At 42.5% G+C, this 15,850-nt stretch overlaps 1 protein-coding gene across 1 annotated transcript; it reads right to left on the reverse strand.

The window, feature by feature from the left end:
* Positions 1-1,384: 1,384 nt before the first annotated feature.
* LOC307227611 (vitellogenin-like) lies at positions 1,385-10,360 on the reverse strand (the record flags this gene model as incomplete). Its single annotated transcript, XM_079996989.1, has 33 exons — positions 1,385-1,497; positions 1,594-1,755; positions 2,088-2,253; positions 2,497-2,591; positions 2,697-2,791; positions 2,889-3,072; positions 3,158-3,284; positions 3,382-3,517; positions 3,607-3,749; positions 3,860-4,069; positions 4,184-4,267; positions 4,365-4,409; positions 4,500-4,909; positions 5,035-5,236; positions 5,361-5,502; positions 5,607-5,792; positions 5,887-5,980; positions 6,207-6,393; positions 6,489-6,608; positions 6,719-6,820; positions 6,924-7,048; positions 7,138-7,235; positions 7,322-7,539; positions 7,627-7,845; positions 7,941-8,066; positions 8,155-8,320; positions 8,407-8,564; positions 8,682-8,832; positions 8,983-9,122; positions 9,231-9,392; positions 9,485-9,736; positions 9,830-9,981; positions 10,321-10,360. The coding sequence occupies 33 exons, from the start codon at positions 10,358-10,360 to the stop codon at positions 1,385-1,387; spliced, it is 5,010 nt and encodes a 1,669-aa protein (XP_079853115.1).
* Positions 10,361-15,850: the final 5,490 nt, after the last annotated feature.

Below are 15,850 nucleotides of genomic sequence, written 5' to 3' on the forward strand. Positions count from 1 at the left end.
AATGGAGCGCAGCCTGTTGCCTTCTTTGTGTGGGTGCTGCATCACATAAGTAATAACCTGTGTAATTTATTGGTTTGGCGTTTTTTATTCACTTTTATTCACATTATTTTTAGATTTAATGACATGTTTATGTGTATGACATGCATTTCTATGTTGCTATAAATGTTGTATTGTGCAAACACAGCATAACATAAGCATTATTATTAATAGTAGAAGCATACGTCATTTATATGTTGCGTGTGCTTTTTTTTGTTTATCTTTTTTAGAATTGTTTTGTTTATCTTTTTTTAGAATTGTTCTAGAATCGTTTTAATATCCAACATTAGTTGCTCAATCGTACAACATTTTTGTTTTTATCACTTTATGGAGAAATGTGCCGCTAAATAGTTTATTTGACTGGCACAGTGCTTTAGAATGTATATTGAAACGCTGCACTTACAAGGAATACACTAGTATTGTACACTAGTACACTAGTAGTACACTAGTAGTATAACTGGAATACATGAGTAAAATTCTATAGTCTTTCTAGAAAATACCATAGGATGAAGCGTTGACTTATTATTATTCTATTGTCCATAGAACATGTGTGTGTAATGACAATTTCACAAATATGTAAATAACTGCTGCTGTTCGTGTTATGTACAATCATGTACATAATGAACATGTACAATCGCTACATGTAAAAAACCCAATTATTTATGAATCTATTTGTAAATCACGGACAATTCCCGTCTTCATTAAGGGAGTTCTCCTGGACATGGCAATGTCAAATGTTTTTTGTTAAATGTGGATAATTATTCAATAAGCTGCAAGGGATTTTATGGGAATTTTCATTCATGCTGTTAGTATAATTAGAAATGTGGAGTCACAAAACAAACAGTCAGAAACAAGCATCCAGGTCGAGACTTGACCCTGAAAAACTCAGTACAAACAATTTTTACGTTTATTTTTCTTGTTTTTATTCTTTATTGCTTCAGTTGGTACAGTATGAGTTGCTTTGACCAGTGTTTACCAACGTTTTATCTGCCACGCCACACTTTTTGTCATCAAATGTGATAGCGTTGTTGATAGTCGTTTTGTTAAAGCGAACAGGATGATATCTGCCTGCTCATTTAAAATCGTGCTGACCAAAAGTGTCTGCAAAATTCAAAGGAATAGTCTTTTCCATTGTTTTGTTATAAAAGTGTAAATAGCTGTGACCTTGCTATTTGAATTTCTCTGGGGTTTTAGTTTCAACCAAGGGTTTGACAGAGTCTGCGACTGCAGCATACTATGTATGTTGACGCAACAATAAAGCGATATGACTGAGGCACTTTATTTCAAATTAGTTACAATAGTAGTTCAGAATTTTGATTTGAAGTGACAAATAATTTATCATAATAGATTAAGCACATTGTGCGGTGCAGCTGCAGGCCATGTGGGCCTCTGTTGTTTCCCTCAAGTCCACACTTCTGTCTTGGATGTCAGAGAGACTCACAGAGTGGCTGGCGTTGGAATCTGCCGGAGTGAAGACGTTAGAGTTAGGAACCGCAGAGTAGGGCATGGTAGGGCTGGGTAGGAAATTGAAATTGCCACGAGGTTTGATGTGCTCACCAGCGGGCAGGCAGTGGAAGCCGACGGTGACGGGGGCGGTCCTTAGTGGGTAGCAGCCAGTCAGGCAGCGCAGCACGGGCTCAATGGAGTAGCACTGGGACTCCTGGCCGTGGACCATGATCTGCTTCTCCAGCTTTACGGACTCCAGTCTCAGACGGCATTCTGCCAAATATATTTGTATTGCTCTGAAATCACAGTTAAAGTCTCCAAGGCCTATGCAACTCCACATTCAGAGGTCCCCAGACGTCCAAAGAAAAGTCCCAAAAAGGTTGAAAGGGAAGAGACATTGAGAAAGTACTCATAAGATGAAGAATATACTTAAGATGCCCACTTTGCCCATGTATCCCTGGGTACCATTTCTGAAGCAATGGATGCAATTAATTTGGATTCAGTGGACCTTCTAAATGTTATTAGTGTTATTAGTTATTGGTTGTTATTCATCGGTGTTGCTCTATACTCTTCAAGATAAGGTGCCATCATTGTTTGTTTTTCACCTGAGGTATCCTGGCAGCTCTCGGCAGGGAGCACCCAGGAGTGAGCGTAGCTGACGGAGTTCTTGGCCAGGCGTCCGTTGGGGGTGTAGTACTCCTGTCTGACTTCGCCGTCGGCCTTTCCACAGAGTCCACAGGTCTGTCCCTTCATCCAGTCCACGACTTTAACCTGCAAGAAACACACCAGAGTGTGTCAGAATGTAACTAGTGTGCATTTATCTATGTCCAGTTCAATTGTTAACTGTTGGAAACACATTTAATCATTTCCACTTATCGATGTTACAATTGGGTTCTCACAATCTAACAATCTAACAATTATTCTTAGCTTATTCTTAACATTAGGTTACATAACATAATATAACATAAAGTAACATAACATTAGGTTATTCTTTTTTATTTCTATTTGTTTTACCTTCCATGAGTTCTTGTCAAGGTAGACCTCCTGAAGACCATGGCTTGGAGCGTAAACAGAGATGCCCTGCTGACGAGGTCTGATCTGGATTTTACCTGGAAGTGACCAGCGTTTACATCATCGTTAATTTTGGTCAGGTCAAAAAATTCCAAATAGTAAATGCAACGTGTGCAATTTGCTGATGAAGTATTTGTAGAAACCTGTGGGATGCTGGTATGGCAGTTTGTTGATGGGAATTTCCTTTCCATTAACCTTTACAATCACATCTTCATTTTGGCGGAGCAGGTCAATATCACTTAAAAGGCAGAAATAAAAGATGCATTTTTTTTTTGTTATGGCTGTTTTTAGATAAAAATTAAATTTTTTCCCCACCAATAAACCTGTAAACCTACATGTCAGCAATTTTCACATTGATAAGGTTCTGATCTTCGACCTGATCCTCCCTTAGCAGGACCATGAATTTGAGTTCTTCGGTGCAATCCTGAGCCAGGACCTGGTAGCAGGACTTGGGCATCTCGTTCTGGTACCTTCTGTTATTGAATGTGGTCAGGGTTGCCCTGTTGTAACTACATTCAGCTGGAAGGGATAAGATAGATAAAATTAAATGCAACTTCAGCACATAGTAAAAATCAAAGCTTAATCCACTTTGCATTCATATTACCTGCATTGGCCTTAGAAAACAAGTAGTGAGCCTGGTCAGCAAGGTTGTCTTCAAAGGGAGTCAGGCCTTTTACTTCATCAAGTGGCAGAGCGATAGGCAGATGCAGAGCGAGCTTATACAGGGTGCGCTGCAACAAGGACAGGTCATTCATATTGCAAGTCAAATCTCAGAAGGATCAAAAACCAACTATCAATAGCTTTGAAGAAAATGCAGATTCTTCATACCTTTGGTGATTTCAAAATCACATCCAGGTTCCTGTCAGATGTTGCAATGATGGTAAGTGAAATCTGTTTCTCACTGTTAATTTCCTTTCCTTTAATCAGCCCAGCCCGGATAGACGAGGGGATGTACTCATACGCACTGCAAGAGAAACAATATAAATATTAAAACCTTTGAAATAAACATTACAAATGAGTAGGCTAGAAAAAGTGAAAAAATTAACATCTTACATCTTTGCATAACGGCTAAAGGCAGCAGGCAGGTTCTCCCAAGCAACTCTGATACGGGCTGCAGGGCTGGGACCGACCAGACCGGTCTCAGCTGTGGCCATGATGCTGTACTGCTTGCATTCCGCTCCCCAGGCAAGCTTGGCCTTTTCAGATAAACAAGCAGGAATGCGCATGTTATAACCTTAACAATACTATCCAGGCAAGGATGAGACCACATCATGCGTGATAACTATCATAATATTGTAACTCTTACTGTGACTTTGTGCTTGCTAAGCATGATGCCATCTGCGCAGATCTTCCAGTTGTCATTCTCAGCCAAAGATGCAATGATGAGCTGCACTCTAGCACTAGGCTTGTCTAAATAGGCACTGATTTCGTATCCCAGCAGCACCTTGCTGTCGGCTTTAATGATCCGGAAGATGATCGCAAAGTTAGGGGTAGCAGCGCCGCCAAGATATTTGTTCTGCGGAAAGGGAAAATGTCAAATAACCTAACTGTCAACACAAGTTCAGTAATGAGAGGATATTTCAATGGAAGTGGATGGGACTGAATTTTGAGTTGAAGTTCCAAATTACACCTTGTTGTAGATGGCTTCAAAGCTTGAAGCACTGCTTCTGCTCTTGGAACTTCTTCTGGCTGAGATGGCCTGAGAGACAAGTGCCTGTGAATAAAAAGTGCAACATTAAATAAATGGTGAACATGAAAACTGCACAATGTCATGTGCAAATAATTGAAAAGATGTATATCTGGAATAATACCTGCTTCTTGTGGTCCTTCTGGAATTTGTAGGGGTACTTGATGGTCTACATGAAACAAATATACAAATGTGAGTTTTGTATCTATTGTATTGTTTTGTATATATATTCATGCTTAAAGTCCAGAGACAATCTTACCTTTGACAGGCGAGTCTTGGCGGACCTTGAGGAGCTGGAAGAGCTTGAGCTGGAACTGCTGGAGCCCAGTCTGCTGCTGCTCCTGCTGCTGCTGCTGCTGCTCACGCTCTTGCTGCGTTTCCTGCTCATGGGGTTGGCAGCATCCACAGCCTTGCTGTTGAGACGGGATGAGGAACTGGAGGAGACGGAGGAGGACCTGGAGTGAAGGCTAGAACTGGAGCGGCTGGAGCTTGAGGAGGACCGGGTGCGGTTCTTCAGGCCGGGCTCCAAGATATTCCTGAGCCTTGGCAGGACTGGTTTTCCCTCGATGAGCTCCTCTACGCTCAGGTTGATCTGCTTGGTCAGCTTCTCTGCAGCCTTTGGTCCAATCTGGATCTCCAGCTCCAATCTCTCAATGGCCTCACCCTGAACTGTTTTACAGTTCAAGGTAAAAAAAATACAGGATAAAAATATAGTTATGATTGCTGAGTTTTGTTTCATAGTACATTTTTTCAACAGGGTGCAGTTCATTTTTCAATATATTTGTGATACTTGCCATTTTTCACAGTCAGACCCAGCATATGCTTTCCAATCAGTTTGTAGAGAGCTGTGTTCCTGATGAAGGTAGCATCCTCAGACTCAATTTTGGTGCAACTCTTCAATCCAATGGCAGCCATATTAGCACAATATTTCTTCTGGGAGGGATCCAACTTGATTCTGATGATGGGGCCGATGTCAGTGTCAAGCATCTCAGAGGACTAAAAAAAGGAAAAAACAAAAGATTACAATTTTTGCCATAAAGATTACGTTTATGGCAAAAAAAAAAACAACAAAAAAACAATGATGTTCAAATGCAGTTAAATTTTGGCATTCAAAACTCACCAAACTGCCAGAATTAGCAGAGTCCATGCTAGAGCTGAACTTCCTTGAAACCAGGTGTTCCATGATTTGTGCAGGAATGATGGGCACACGTTTTTCCGCAGCAAGATCCTCAATATTTCTTGCAATGGCGAAGGTTTCATAGCTGTTTGATGTATAGAGATTGCACGTTTTGCAAATTGCTGATAATTACTAATTTTGCAGTTCGTATTATAGTCCATGTGTGATTATCAAAAATGTTGGGCCTACCTCAACTCTGCAAGATTTTCAGGCGCAGAAACGGGCAATACCTCCAACTTGAAGTTGCCTTCAGTGATGTCAAGTTTTGCTGCTATTTTGGCAGGAAGGATTGAGCTGGCCTTAGCTCTTGCCAATACTGAAGACTGGAGCAGTGGAGTATTCACTCCCATCACAGCATAAGAATGGACAGCCATGCTACACGAAGAGACAATGTATTTGTTATATTTTGACATAATTAGATGTATTTGTGTTTTGTTTTGAAAGGTTTTTGGCCAGATGTCATGCCCACCTTGGCCTAATCTCAGTCTCAAGCTGCATGTCTGTCTTCAGCAGGTGAGCAAAGTGGAAGGTTTCTGGCAAAGCAGGGATGGTAGTTGCCTTGACTAAATAAATAAAAAAATAAAAACAAAAGCACGTTAATACTTTCAACACAACTATTGCAACAATCCAGTTATTTAATATAACATAAAACATTAACGCTTTATTTTACAGGATGCAATTGCACCTCAGGAGACATTTTCTAGCATGGCCACTTCACTAGGCATAATCACTATCTCTTCAAGGAAACAAGTAATATCACTGGGTAGATTATTCCAATTTGTCACTGACCTTGGATGGTGGCAGCAGCAACCGTGGCGGTATAAAGACTGAGCTCCATGGGGAAACCTGCGGCGGTGGGGAGGATCCTGCGCACCTCAGCCGCCAGCAGAGGCTTGGTGTACTGGAAGGAAGTACCAGCCAGAAGGCTCTTCAGAGCACCCTTTCCATACTCTTGAACCTGGGATCCAGCAGCAAGCTGCAGAATAGAAGAGACATTTGACAGTGTACTTCACAGAACAGAACAGATTTCTCAATTGTTTTAGAGCTAAGTGAGTGTGAATATGATTTTACTGCAATGGCCTTGTCAATCAGCGCTTTATCAACGTTGGCGAAGGCAATTTCTTGGCCAAAGAATTTGATGTACACAGAGGCCAGAGGCTGGCTGGTGGGCAAAGCTCTCCACTGAGACAGCTGTGGAAAGAGGAAATGCAACATAATCAAACTCTGCACTGCTCTTAAAGTTATTTGTATTTATAGTTATTCAATGTCTTTTTATGAATAAGGTAACTCGTCTTGATTACAGCTTTGAGGACTCGTCTCATTTTGGTGATTCTGTCAACATTCTCAGTGATGGCAGGATTTTTCAGAAGAGCTTCTTGGAGTCCCTCAGTTCTCACTCCAATCTGAGAGAAGAAAAGCAATACATTTTGATCACAAGTAGTAAGTTTTGGTCACCAAGTCACAAATATCAGGTGGGTGTTGGCAGAAAGACACTTTTAATTTTACCTCAAGAACATCAGCAGCGGCTCCAGCAAGGTAGCCACGGGCCTTAGCCACTAGAGATCTGGGCAACACAGTTGCAGCGTCATTGATGTAGAAAGCGCTGGCAGCAGCCCCGAGTGTCAGAGAATCTTTTAAAGTGGTAAGTGAGATAAAATTCTAAATCAGAACCTCCAAAAAATGTAACTAAAGCCAGCTTAATATCACTCATTATCCTTACCGCTGTAGGCGTCCATGTGGATGGCTTTGCTGAAGCGGTAGCTCAGTCTGTCCAGTTTGGGGCTCAGGATTTTGACAGCAACGTTGCAGGCAGCAGCGCTGTAAGGAAAGTGTATGTTTAATAATAATCTGTGGACAAGCTATTGAACTGATGGACTTACCGCGGTATGAAGGTGTGCCCTTACACTGAAGCCTGGTTAGCCACGGTGCTCTTGGACAGGGACTTAATGTGGGAATAGGTAAAGCTGGCCACCTGCAGGTTCTCCTCTGTCTTCAGGATGTTAGCCAGAGTGGTCACCAGACCCATTGGAGGCCTTGTCTCAAACAACACAATGCAGGAAAGCATCCGTAGCTCTGGGTGGAGGGCTTTGTCCATGAACAGTTGAATAGCCATTTCTTGGATCTAATTTTGGAAAATAAAATACAATAAATACAGAATTTTCTGCCAGTGCTAGCAAATACTGCAATATCGATTTTACAGTGCACTGACCAGTTTGGGCTCCTTCTTCGCAATGTTCCTCATGGCCAGGATGGCATCAGCATGAACTCTGACGGGCAGAGCTGCAGCCGCGGTGCCAAAAATGGGCAGCAGCTTTGTGATTGGCTTAATGCTGATGGGATGTCCAGCATTTCCCAGAACCTTCAGAGCCAGGATGATCTCGTCATTGTCACCCTTGGCAACAGCCTCAGCAATGAGATCGTGCATGGGCTGTGAAATACAAACCAGGAAGAATTAAGATGTCTGCATCGCTGAAAATGGACAAGAAACTTGGATCCAATATTTAAACAAATAGAACCTTTTACCTTGATCAGCTCAGCGGGGCAGGTCACCTTCTCAGCACAGTATTTTGCCAGCATGGTACCGTAGCCAAGCAGGACAATTTCACGAAGAAAGGGGTTCTGCACAATCTTGGGGTTAAGTGCCAGGGCCTGGACAAATCCAAGAAGTGGAATGCATGTTGCTAAACTTTTTGCCACTTGGGTTACAATTAAAATATCTCTTACAAATTGTACAAACCTCCATAAGCTTGATGGACTCCAGGTCGGCTGTCACCATGTGCACAGATGCTACCAATGCTTGGGCGGCTTCAGCAAAAGTCATGTCATTAGCCAGGAACCTCTCCTTGACCAGCCTCAGAGCAGCTGGAGTTCCAATTGCAGGGATGGCATCCAACATCCATTGTCTAGAACATTTTAAGGAGAGTCAGTAAATTTGCAAAAAATGGGTCTTAGTTTCCTCATATGATCAACCTTTAAAAAAATGAATCACCTGAAGGCAGGCTTGGACCTGTATTGATTCCAGATCATCTCAATATCCTGATAGTGGGCTTTGCGAAGGATTTGAATGAGCTCCAGGAACTTCAGAGGAGCGTCCTCATGGGCCCTCTCCATGTTGTTGTGGACAAGATGGTTCAGAATCTCCATAATCTGGCAACAGAGTATTGTGTCCAGATTAGTATTGAGTCCAAACATTTTTGTGACACACATATTAATATAACCACATTTTTTGCTGCATATATGTATTTGTTTTAATGCAACCAATACCTGAGCTTGTGCGTTCTTGATTTTGATAAGCTGAATAGGTGTCTGAAGGAGCTCATCGGCAAATTCATACTTAAGTGATCCACGATGAAGATACTCTGCACTGATGGGAGCCACTGGGGTCTTTTGGATCTCAAGGAAGATCAAGGACTGCCTATTGAAATAATAAAGTCAACATTTTAGTCTATAGTTAATAAAGTAATTTTTGTGTTATTATTATGATTATTATTATGACTATTATTATGATTATACATCATGAATTATTAATGAATGACAGCTTCACGATTTATGTGTGTTGACGTACTTGGTCTCCATCTGAGCTGCACCGTTCAATTCATTGAAGGGTGAAAACTGAATGAGCTCATTGACGTTTGCTTCCAAGATCAGAACACCAGCAGCAACAGGTTTCAAGATGTAGTTGTATGCTGCGGTGCCCCTCAGGTTCTTTGAATCCTGTGAAAATATACTTTATACTTTAAATTTAATTTACTACATTTTTTTATAGCTTTGAAAAGACACTATTACTGACAACACAAAATAATGTATTAGTACCTTCTGGCACTGGATACATTTCTCAGTGTAGACTAGACCCAAGTCCTTGACGATTCTCTCCTGGCAGTGGTTCAGATCCCTGGTCTTGGTCAAAATGATGCGCTCGGCTTTTTCGTCCTCTGTGATGGCATAAAGGGTTTTGCAGACACCCTGAGCTCCAGCCTGGTAATATATAACATGAAATTAAAGTTAGAGGAGGGCTCCAACGTTTCCACATGGGTTTGAAATTAATCTTTGAAGGATTTTGGACAAACCTCCTGCAACTCGTAGACATTCTGTGTCTTCTTGATGTTGAGCTGCAAGACGTTCAGGACACCTCTGTAGATGTTCAGGACTGTGGCAGAGATTCCTTCAGGTGCAAATACTTTACCCACAACACCATTGGCATACTCAAACTTGATGGGAGTCATCAGTTGAGATGCCAGGGCTGTGGTAAGCTTGGTGGCTAGGACGAAGGCATCCTTGCGCCAAACACCACTGTACTCAAAGAGCTCAGGCTCTGCAAGCTATGGGGGTAGAAAGTATGTTTTTCTTTCAGTATTTCTACATTTTTATTCTGACATTTTCAGTAATGTGGGAATATGATCATGAACTATTACCTTAAGCACATAGGTATTTTGAGCATAGGCGCTGATCAGAACTTTGCTCCTGACTTTCAAGCCAGCTTTTGCTAGGCCATCGTCAGGCAGACCACCCAGCAGAACAGCCTCATACTTGTACACGTAGGTCTTACTGGTGGCAAGGTCTGGTGCTGCAACAATTTAATGCACAGAGTGTCTGATTCATCAGCAGTATAATGCTATGAGTTATCTAAAGAAAAAATCTCAAAAAGCCACTGCCCTTACCAAAGTTAAGGTGTTGTCCGGCTAAAACAAGTTGAAAAGAAAATTAGAAATAGTCAAACTATGATTTGGTTGGTTGTGGTTATCTTGTGCAAAAAAAGCAAAGCAAAGGCCACTGGATTCACAAACTGATCTGCAAATACGATAAAGGAAGAGTTTTTATAATATATTATATTAATATAATTAATACATTTATATAAAATAAATAAAGCCATAACCAAGTTCTTAAAACTCCAAGACACACTCACCCACAACAGCCAAAGCCAGAGCAAGCACAACCACTCTCATCATTGATGCAGTTGTGAGTTCCTTCAGTCGCCCGTAGCCTTTTAAAGGGAATTTTCTGTTGCCAAAGCCGCCGCAGGCAAAATGTCAGGTCAACCCCGACAAATGATACGTTTGGAAAAGATCAATTGATTGGAGTGTTGCCTTACTTTTTGGAATTAAACAAGCCCTGTGAATCAATGCAAGGCGAGGTTAGGGCCACCTGACTTGTTTCACCCAATTGTGTCAACTAACACCATTTGTGCAGTTCAGTTCATCTGTTAATCACATATTCCAAAAAGAATTACAGATTCCATTTTAAAAGCACGCCTAAAGCCTCGAAGTTAATTTCAGATTTTTTTTAAATATTTGTTTGCTGTAGTTTGTGAATATGAAAAAAACGAATACCACAGAAAAACCCATATAGGCCGAATATTGCGTCATATTTGTGATATCAAAGTAGGTAATGTGTCATCTCTCCATCATATTCTTTAAATAAGAGACAGAATCAAAGTTCAAATCCCAGAGCACGGTGACTTGGATTGTTTGCCTACTTTATCTCAGTTTATTTATATTGTCCAGATTACTGTTGTTGTGTCATCTGAGTGTGTCCGTTCCTGACAGCATTACAGGTGAATTGTGCAAATTTAACTAGCGTGTGAAAATGCTTTACAGAGTGGCAGGGATACAAGAAAAAGACAAAGTTTACAATGTAGAAAGCAAAACAAAAACAGAAATAAAACAAAACGAGGTGAATACAGATGGAAATATGTAAAACTGAAGTCATTCACGTACACAAGATAATGAAATCGTGTTTTTAAGAGGCTTTTAAAAGATTCAAACAGAATCAGCAGATTGGACATTTTTCGGGAAGGTTGTTTCAGGTCACAGCTAAAATAATATGATAACTTCTAATGCCAAGTATAGTTTCTAATGGGGTAGTGCTATCAGTGATGGAATAAGTAGTGGAAAGCTGCACTACAGTAAAAGTAGAGCTATCTTACTAAAAACCTACTGTGGTAAAAGTGAATGTCACTCATTAAAATACTACTTGAGTAAAAGGCTTAAAGTAGCTGATATTAAAGGGACTTAAGTATCAAAAGTAAATGCTGCGGAGAAAAATAAGCCAGACCTTTGTTTTGTGCTCAGATTATTTTCTGTTTTTTTTGGATAACTTAAGAGGCACTCTGCAATCGTCGGCCTCATCACAGATGAGGACAACAGGGAGTACAAAGAACTCACCATGGACTTTGTGGACTGTTGCCAGCGGAATTGCCTCCAGATCAAGGCGGAGAAAACCAAAGAGCTGGTGATGGATTTCGGCAGGCGCAGACACCCCCCCCCCCCCCCCCCGACAACGGTGAACATCTAGGGAATGGATATTGACATAGTGGGATCTTATAGGTACCTGGGTGTTCACCTGAACAATAAACTAGACTGGACTAATCACATATATGCACTTTATAAGAAGGGTCAGAGCAGACTCTATCTTCTTAGAAGACTTAGGTCCTTTGGAGTGCAGGGGGCTCTCCTGAAGACCTTCTTCAACACTGTGGTGGCATCAGCCCTCTTTTATGGAGTAGTCTGCTGGGGCAACAGTGTCACCACAGCTGGAAGGGACTTGACAAACTGATCAAGGAGGCCAGCTCTGTCCTGGGGGGCCCCCGACCCAGGGCAGGTGGTGGGAGAAAGGAGGATGATGGCTCAGCTGTCATCCATGATGGAGAAAGAATCCCACCCCATGCATGAGACTCTGATGGCACTGGAGAGCTCCTTCAGCGATAGGCTGCTTCACCCAAAGTGTGGGAAGGAGCGCTATCGCAAGTCCTTCCTTCCTGCGGCTGTCAGACTGTATAACCAACCGTGCAGCCAGTAGACCACACACACACACACACACACACACACACACACTGTGAAAAAAATCCAAGTGCAATTTTTTATATTAAAAAAAGAAGAAAAAAAAAGAAAGTGCAATCCCTGATGTGCAATGTGTCAAGATATGTGCAGTGCACTAAATACTCTGCTTCCTATTTATGGTGATTTTTTATTTTTATGTTTTATATATATATTTTATATTGTTTATTGTGTGTACCTTGATATGCTTTTCGATTCTGCTGTCCCCTCTTTGCTGCTGGAACCATGTAAATTTCCCCGTTGTGGGGCTAATAAATGTTTATCTTATCTTATCTTCATTAGGTAAGATGCACCTTTCACTCCGACAAGAACACATTTGTTGTACATGGCCACGGTGTTGATCTCAGTTGTTTGGTATCAGTCGTAGTGGGTGCAGGTGCAGGTGCATGTTGCAGGTGCAGGTGGAGGCACAGGTTGCAGGTGCAGGCGCAGGTTGCAGGTGCAGGTGCAGGTGCAGGTGGAGGTTGCAGGTGCAGGTGCAGGTGCAGGTGCAGGTGCATGTTGCAGGTGTAGGTGGATGCGCAGGTTGCAGGTGCAGGTGCAGGCGCAGGTTGCACATGCAGGTGCACGTGCAGGTGCAGGTGCAGGAGTGGCAGCATCATCGCTGGATGATACTGTCGATGCTTCCATCACAATATCGTTGTGGCCCAGACCTGGCAACTCCTAACACGGCTCCAGAGTGCTTGTTTACGCTTGACTTGCTGGCTGGATATGAGCCTTGATTCATACGTTAACCTTGTGATAACTGGCTTCCACTGACTTCGTTGTTTTCCTCAGATTATATTTTGTAGCTAGTTATGAAGGTGTTCTGGAAGAATGTATCCGAGTAAAAGTATACTTTTTGGGAGCTAAATGTAGCAAAGTAGAAGTTAAAGTCGACGGAAATATAATGACCCAAGAAAAATTCAAAAATATACTTCTGTAACGTATTTTTACTTTGTTACTTTACACCACTGAGTGCTATACAAACATTTCAGCATTTATTGTCTGCGAATGTGTGTGTGTGTGTGTGTATGTGTGTTCAAAATGTGCACTGTATTTGAAGCTTTTCACAAAAGTCATCTGAATGTAAATGTATGTGTATTCCAATCAGATTGTGCAACTTGTTTTTATTTTTATTTTTACAGCAAAAATGCTTTTTGAAATGTTTTCAATATTTAATATTTATGCATTTCTTTCTATATTTCTTTATTACACATTTCTTTATTGATATTTTAATACTGTTCTCTCTGGACAATATGGGAAGCCAATGCAATTTGTGCAGGCAGACTTTATGTGTTATAATGGCAAAAAAAAGAGTTGCAAAACAGGCATAAAAAAAGAAGTAGTGCAAAATAAAATCTGATATTAATGTTATTCAAACGCTAATTCAATATGCGAAGATGTGTGATAATATGAGTTTTAGAAATGTCTTGAAACGTTGTCCCATTGGACAATTTAAGATGAATCAAGGATAAAGCAATTGTCTAACACCAGATTGGATTTGGGTGTAAAAAAAGCACTAATATCAATATCGAGAATATCAATAATGTTCAATTTCATAGGAAAGGGTTAAATGATTTCCATTTTGAAAGGGCTTTGGAGGAGACAAAGTGTGCCAGATTATACGTAGAGTCCCTGAGAGAGTCAGGTATCAGTTCTTTAAAATAATTATTTGGGGTTTCACAGATAGTTTTTTTTCCATCTCTGAGGATGTTGTCCTGCAAACTTTATCTCTTTCCACCTGTGCTTTGCCTTCCTTTGTAATCTTTATCGTAAAAGGTATACACATATACTGTATAACATATGAAGACAGTTTTCCATGGTGTAACTCAAGGTAAGGTAAGGTACGTTGAGGTAAGTTACGCTGGTGTAGTTTACTTTACCTTCTTTTAGCCATAGACATTTTAACTGTCAATAGTGCAACAGAATCAAAACCTTTTCTAAACTTGTCATTGAAAATATTCACAATATCATTACTACACTCATAACCCTTGACTTTCTCCTCGTCCTCCCGTCGATCCCTGCGCCCTGCGCCCTGTGCTCGTGCCACAATTAACTCCCCCCTGACTGAGCTGAATGGGAGCCTGAGCTAATTGCTGCTTCCGGATGCTACTCAGGCTGCGTGGCAAGCCCAGCCATCTAAGCAGATAGCTCCACCACAGTCATGGGAACTTCATAAATGAGCAGGGGCCGGAGGATTCTTGGAAGGATCCCGTGCTGGTAGACCCATGCCTTGAATCTCCCGGGAGCCCAGACTTGTTCACCGCTCTCATCCAGCTCTCCAGATCCACACTGGTGGCCTTGATGGAATCGGTGTCCTTCAGGCTGCAGTTGAAGAGCCTGAAGCGGAAGTTGTCTGTGACCTTCCCCTTCTTCAGAACCAAGGAACGGGACTTTGCGGGTTTGAAACTCATGTGTGCCCACATGAGTTGGGAACCTGAGGGAACTGAACTGTATTTTACTGTACAGGACAGTACAGTAAAATACAGTTCAGTTCCCTCAGGCTAAACACACTCAGTACAGTGCTCCATGTCCTCGGCTGTGATCGGACCGGACTTTGACTCCAATCTCCCTTGGCCCGGATCAATTCTCACTGTGGGTCAGTGGGTCCATCCAATGCCCCGTCGGCTGTGATAGAGCTGCCATGGGCCAAGTCCCAGACCTACTCCACCCCAGAGCCCTGGACCCTGGCGGTGAGCAGCGTCAGTCATTGCGAGCGCTCCTTGCGCCGCTCTATGCTGGAGACGCTCTGGCTTAAGAACGGATTCCTAGCCCTGGAGCCCACAGTGCGGGAGTTCCCCCCTTTGGGGGGAGTCACAGTCCACCATGGCATCAGGGGCAGTGAGACGCTCTCTACTGATGCGAGCCTCATCTCCTCTGCCGCCAGCTTCCAGCTTCTCCCTCCACTGCGACCATCCATTGTTTGCCCGGGCCTCCGCTCCCCAGCCGGTTGGTGGCTCCGTCACCACCGCGGGCCGCGCTTTGATCCTGCCGCTCTCTATTTCTACCACCGCTGAGCGCCGCCTCAGCTCCCACACCGGGATCTCTGCTTGTGATTTGGACCGCTTGCCTGCGCCTCCTCCAGGAGTACGGTGCTTTTCAGGCTCGGGCACTGCTGCTGTCCCTCAGGACTCCTCTGCTGCCGGACCACGATCCCTGCTCGTCGTCGGCTCCTCCATGGTTTGAAACATCACCCTGGCTGTGGCTAAAACCCTCTGCTACCCATCCAGGATATATCTTCCAAAATCCCACTGCTGTTGGATGAAAAGCCATCTGCCTCCACTGTCTTCATTTACGTCAGCACCAACGAGCTCTGGAACAAATAATCTGAGACACTTAAAGAGGACTTTACGAAGCTTATTGACAGTCTTCTATAGTCAGACCACCGGTTCATTGTCTCCGGCCCGCTGCTGTGTCCCAGCTTTGGAGACCTAAAATTCACCCGTGTCCTTCAGCTACACACATTGCTCAAGGGATAGTGCTGCTTCCTCGATGTACAGTTTGTGGACAACTTTGGCACTGGCACCTTCTTAAACCATCCAAAAATGTTCGGACGTGAGGGAGTACTGTCCACTCTATTAAAATTCTGATCTATTAAGATCAAGAAGATATTGCCCT

This window comes from Zeus faber (genome assembly GCF_960531495.2).
Source record: "Zeus faber genome assembly, chromosome: 1".
Lineage (NCBI taxonomy): Eukaryota > Metazoa > Chordata > Actinopteri > Zeiformes > Zeidae > Zeus > Zeus faber.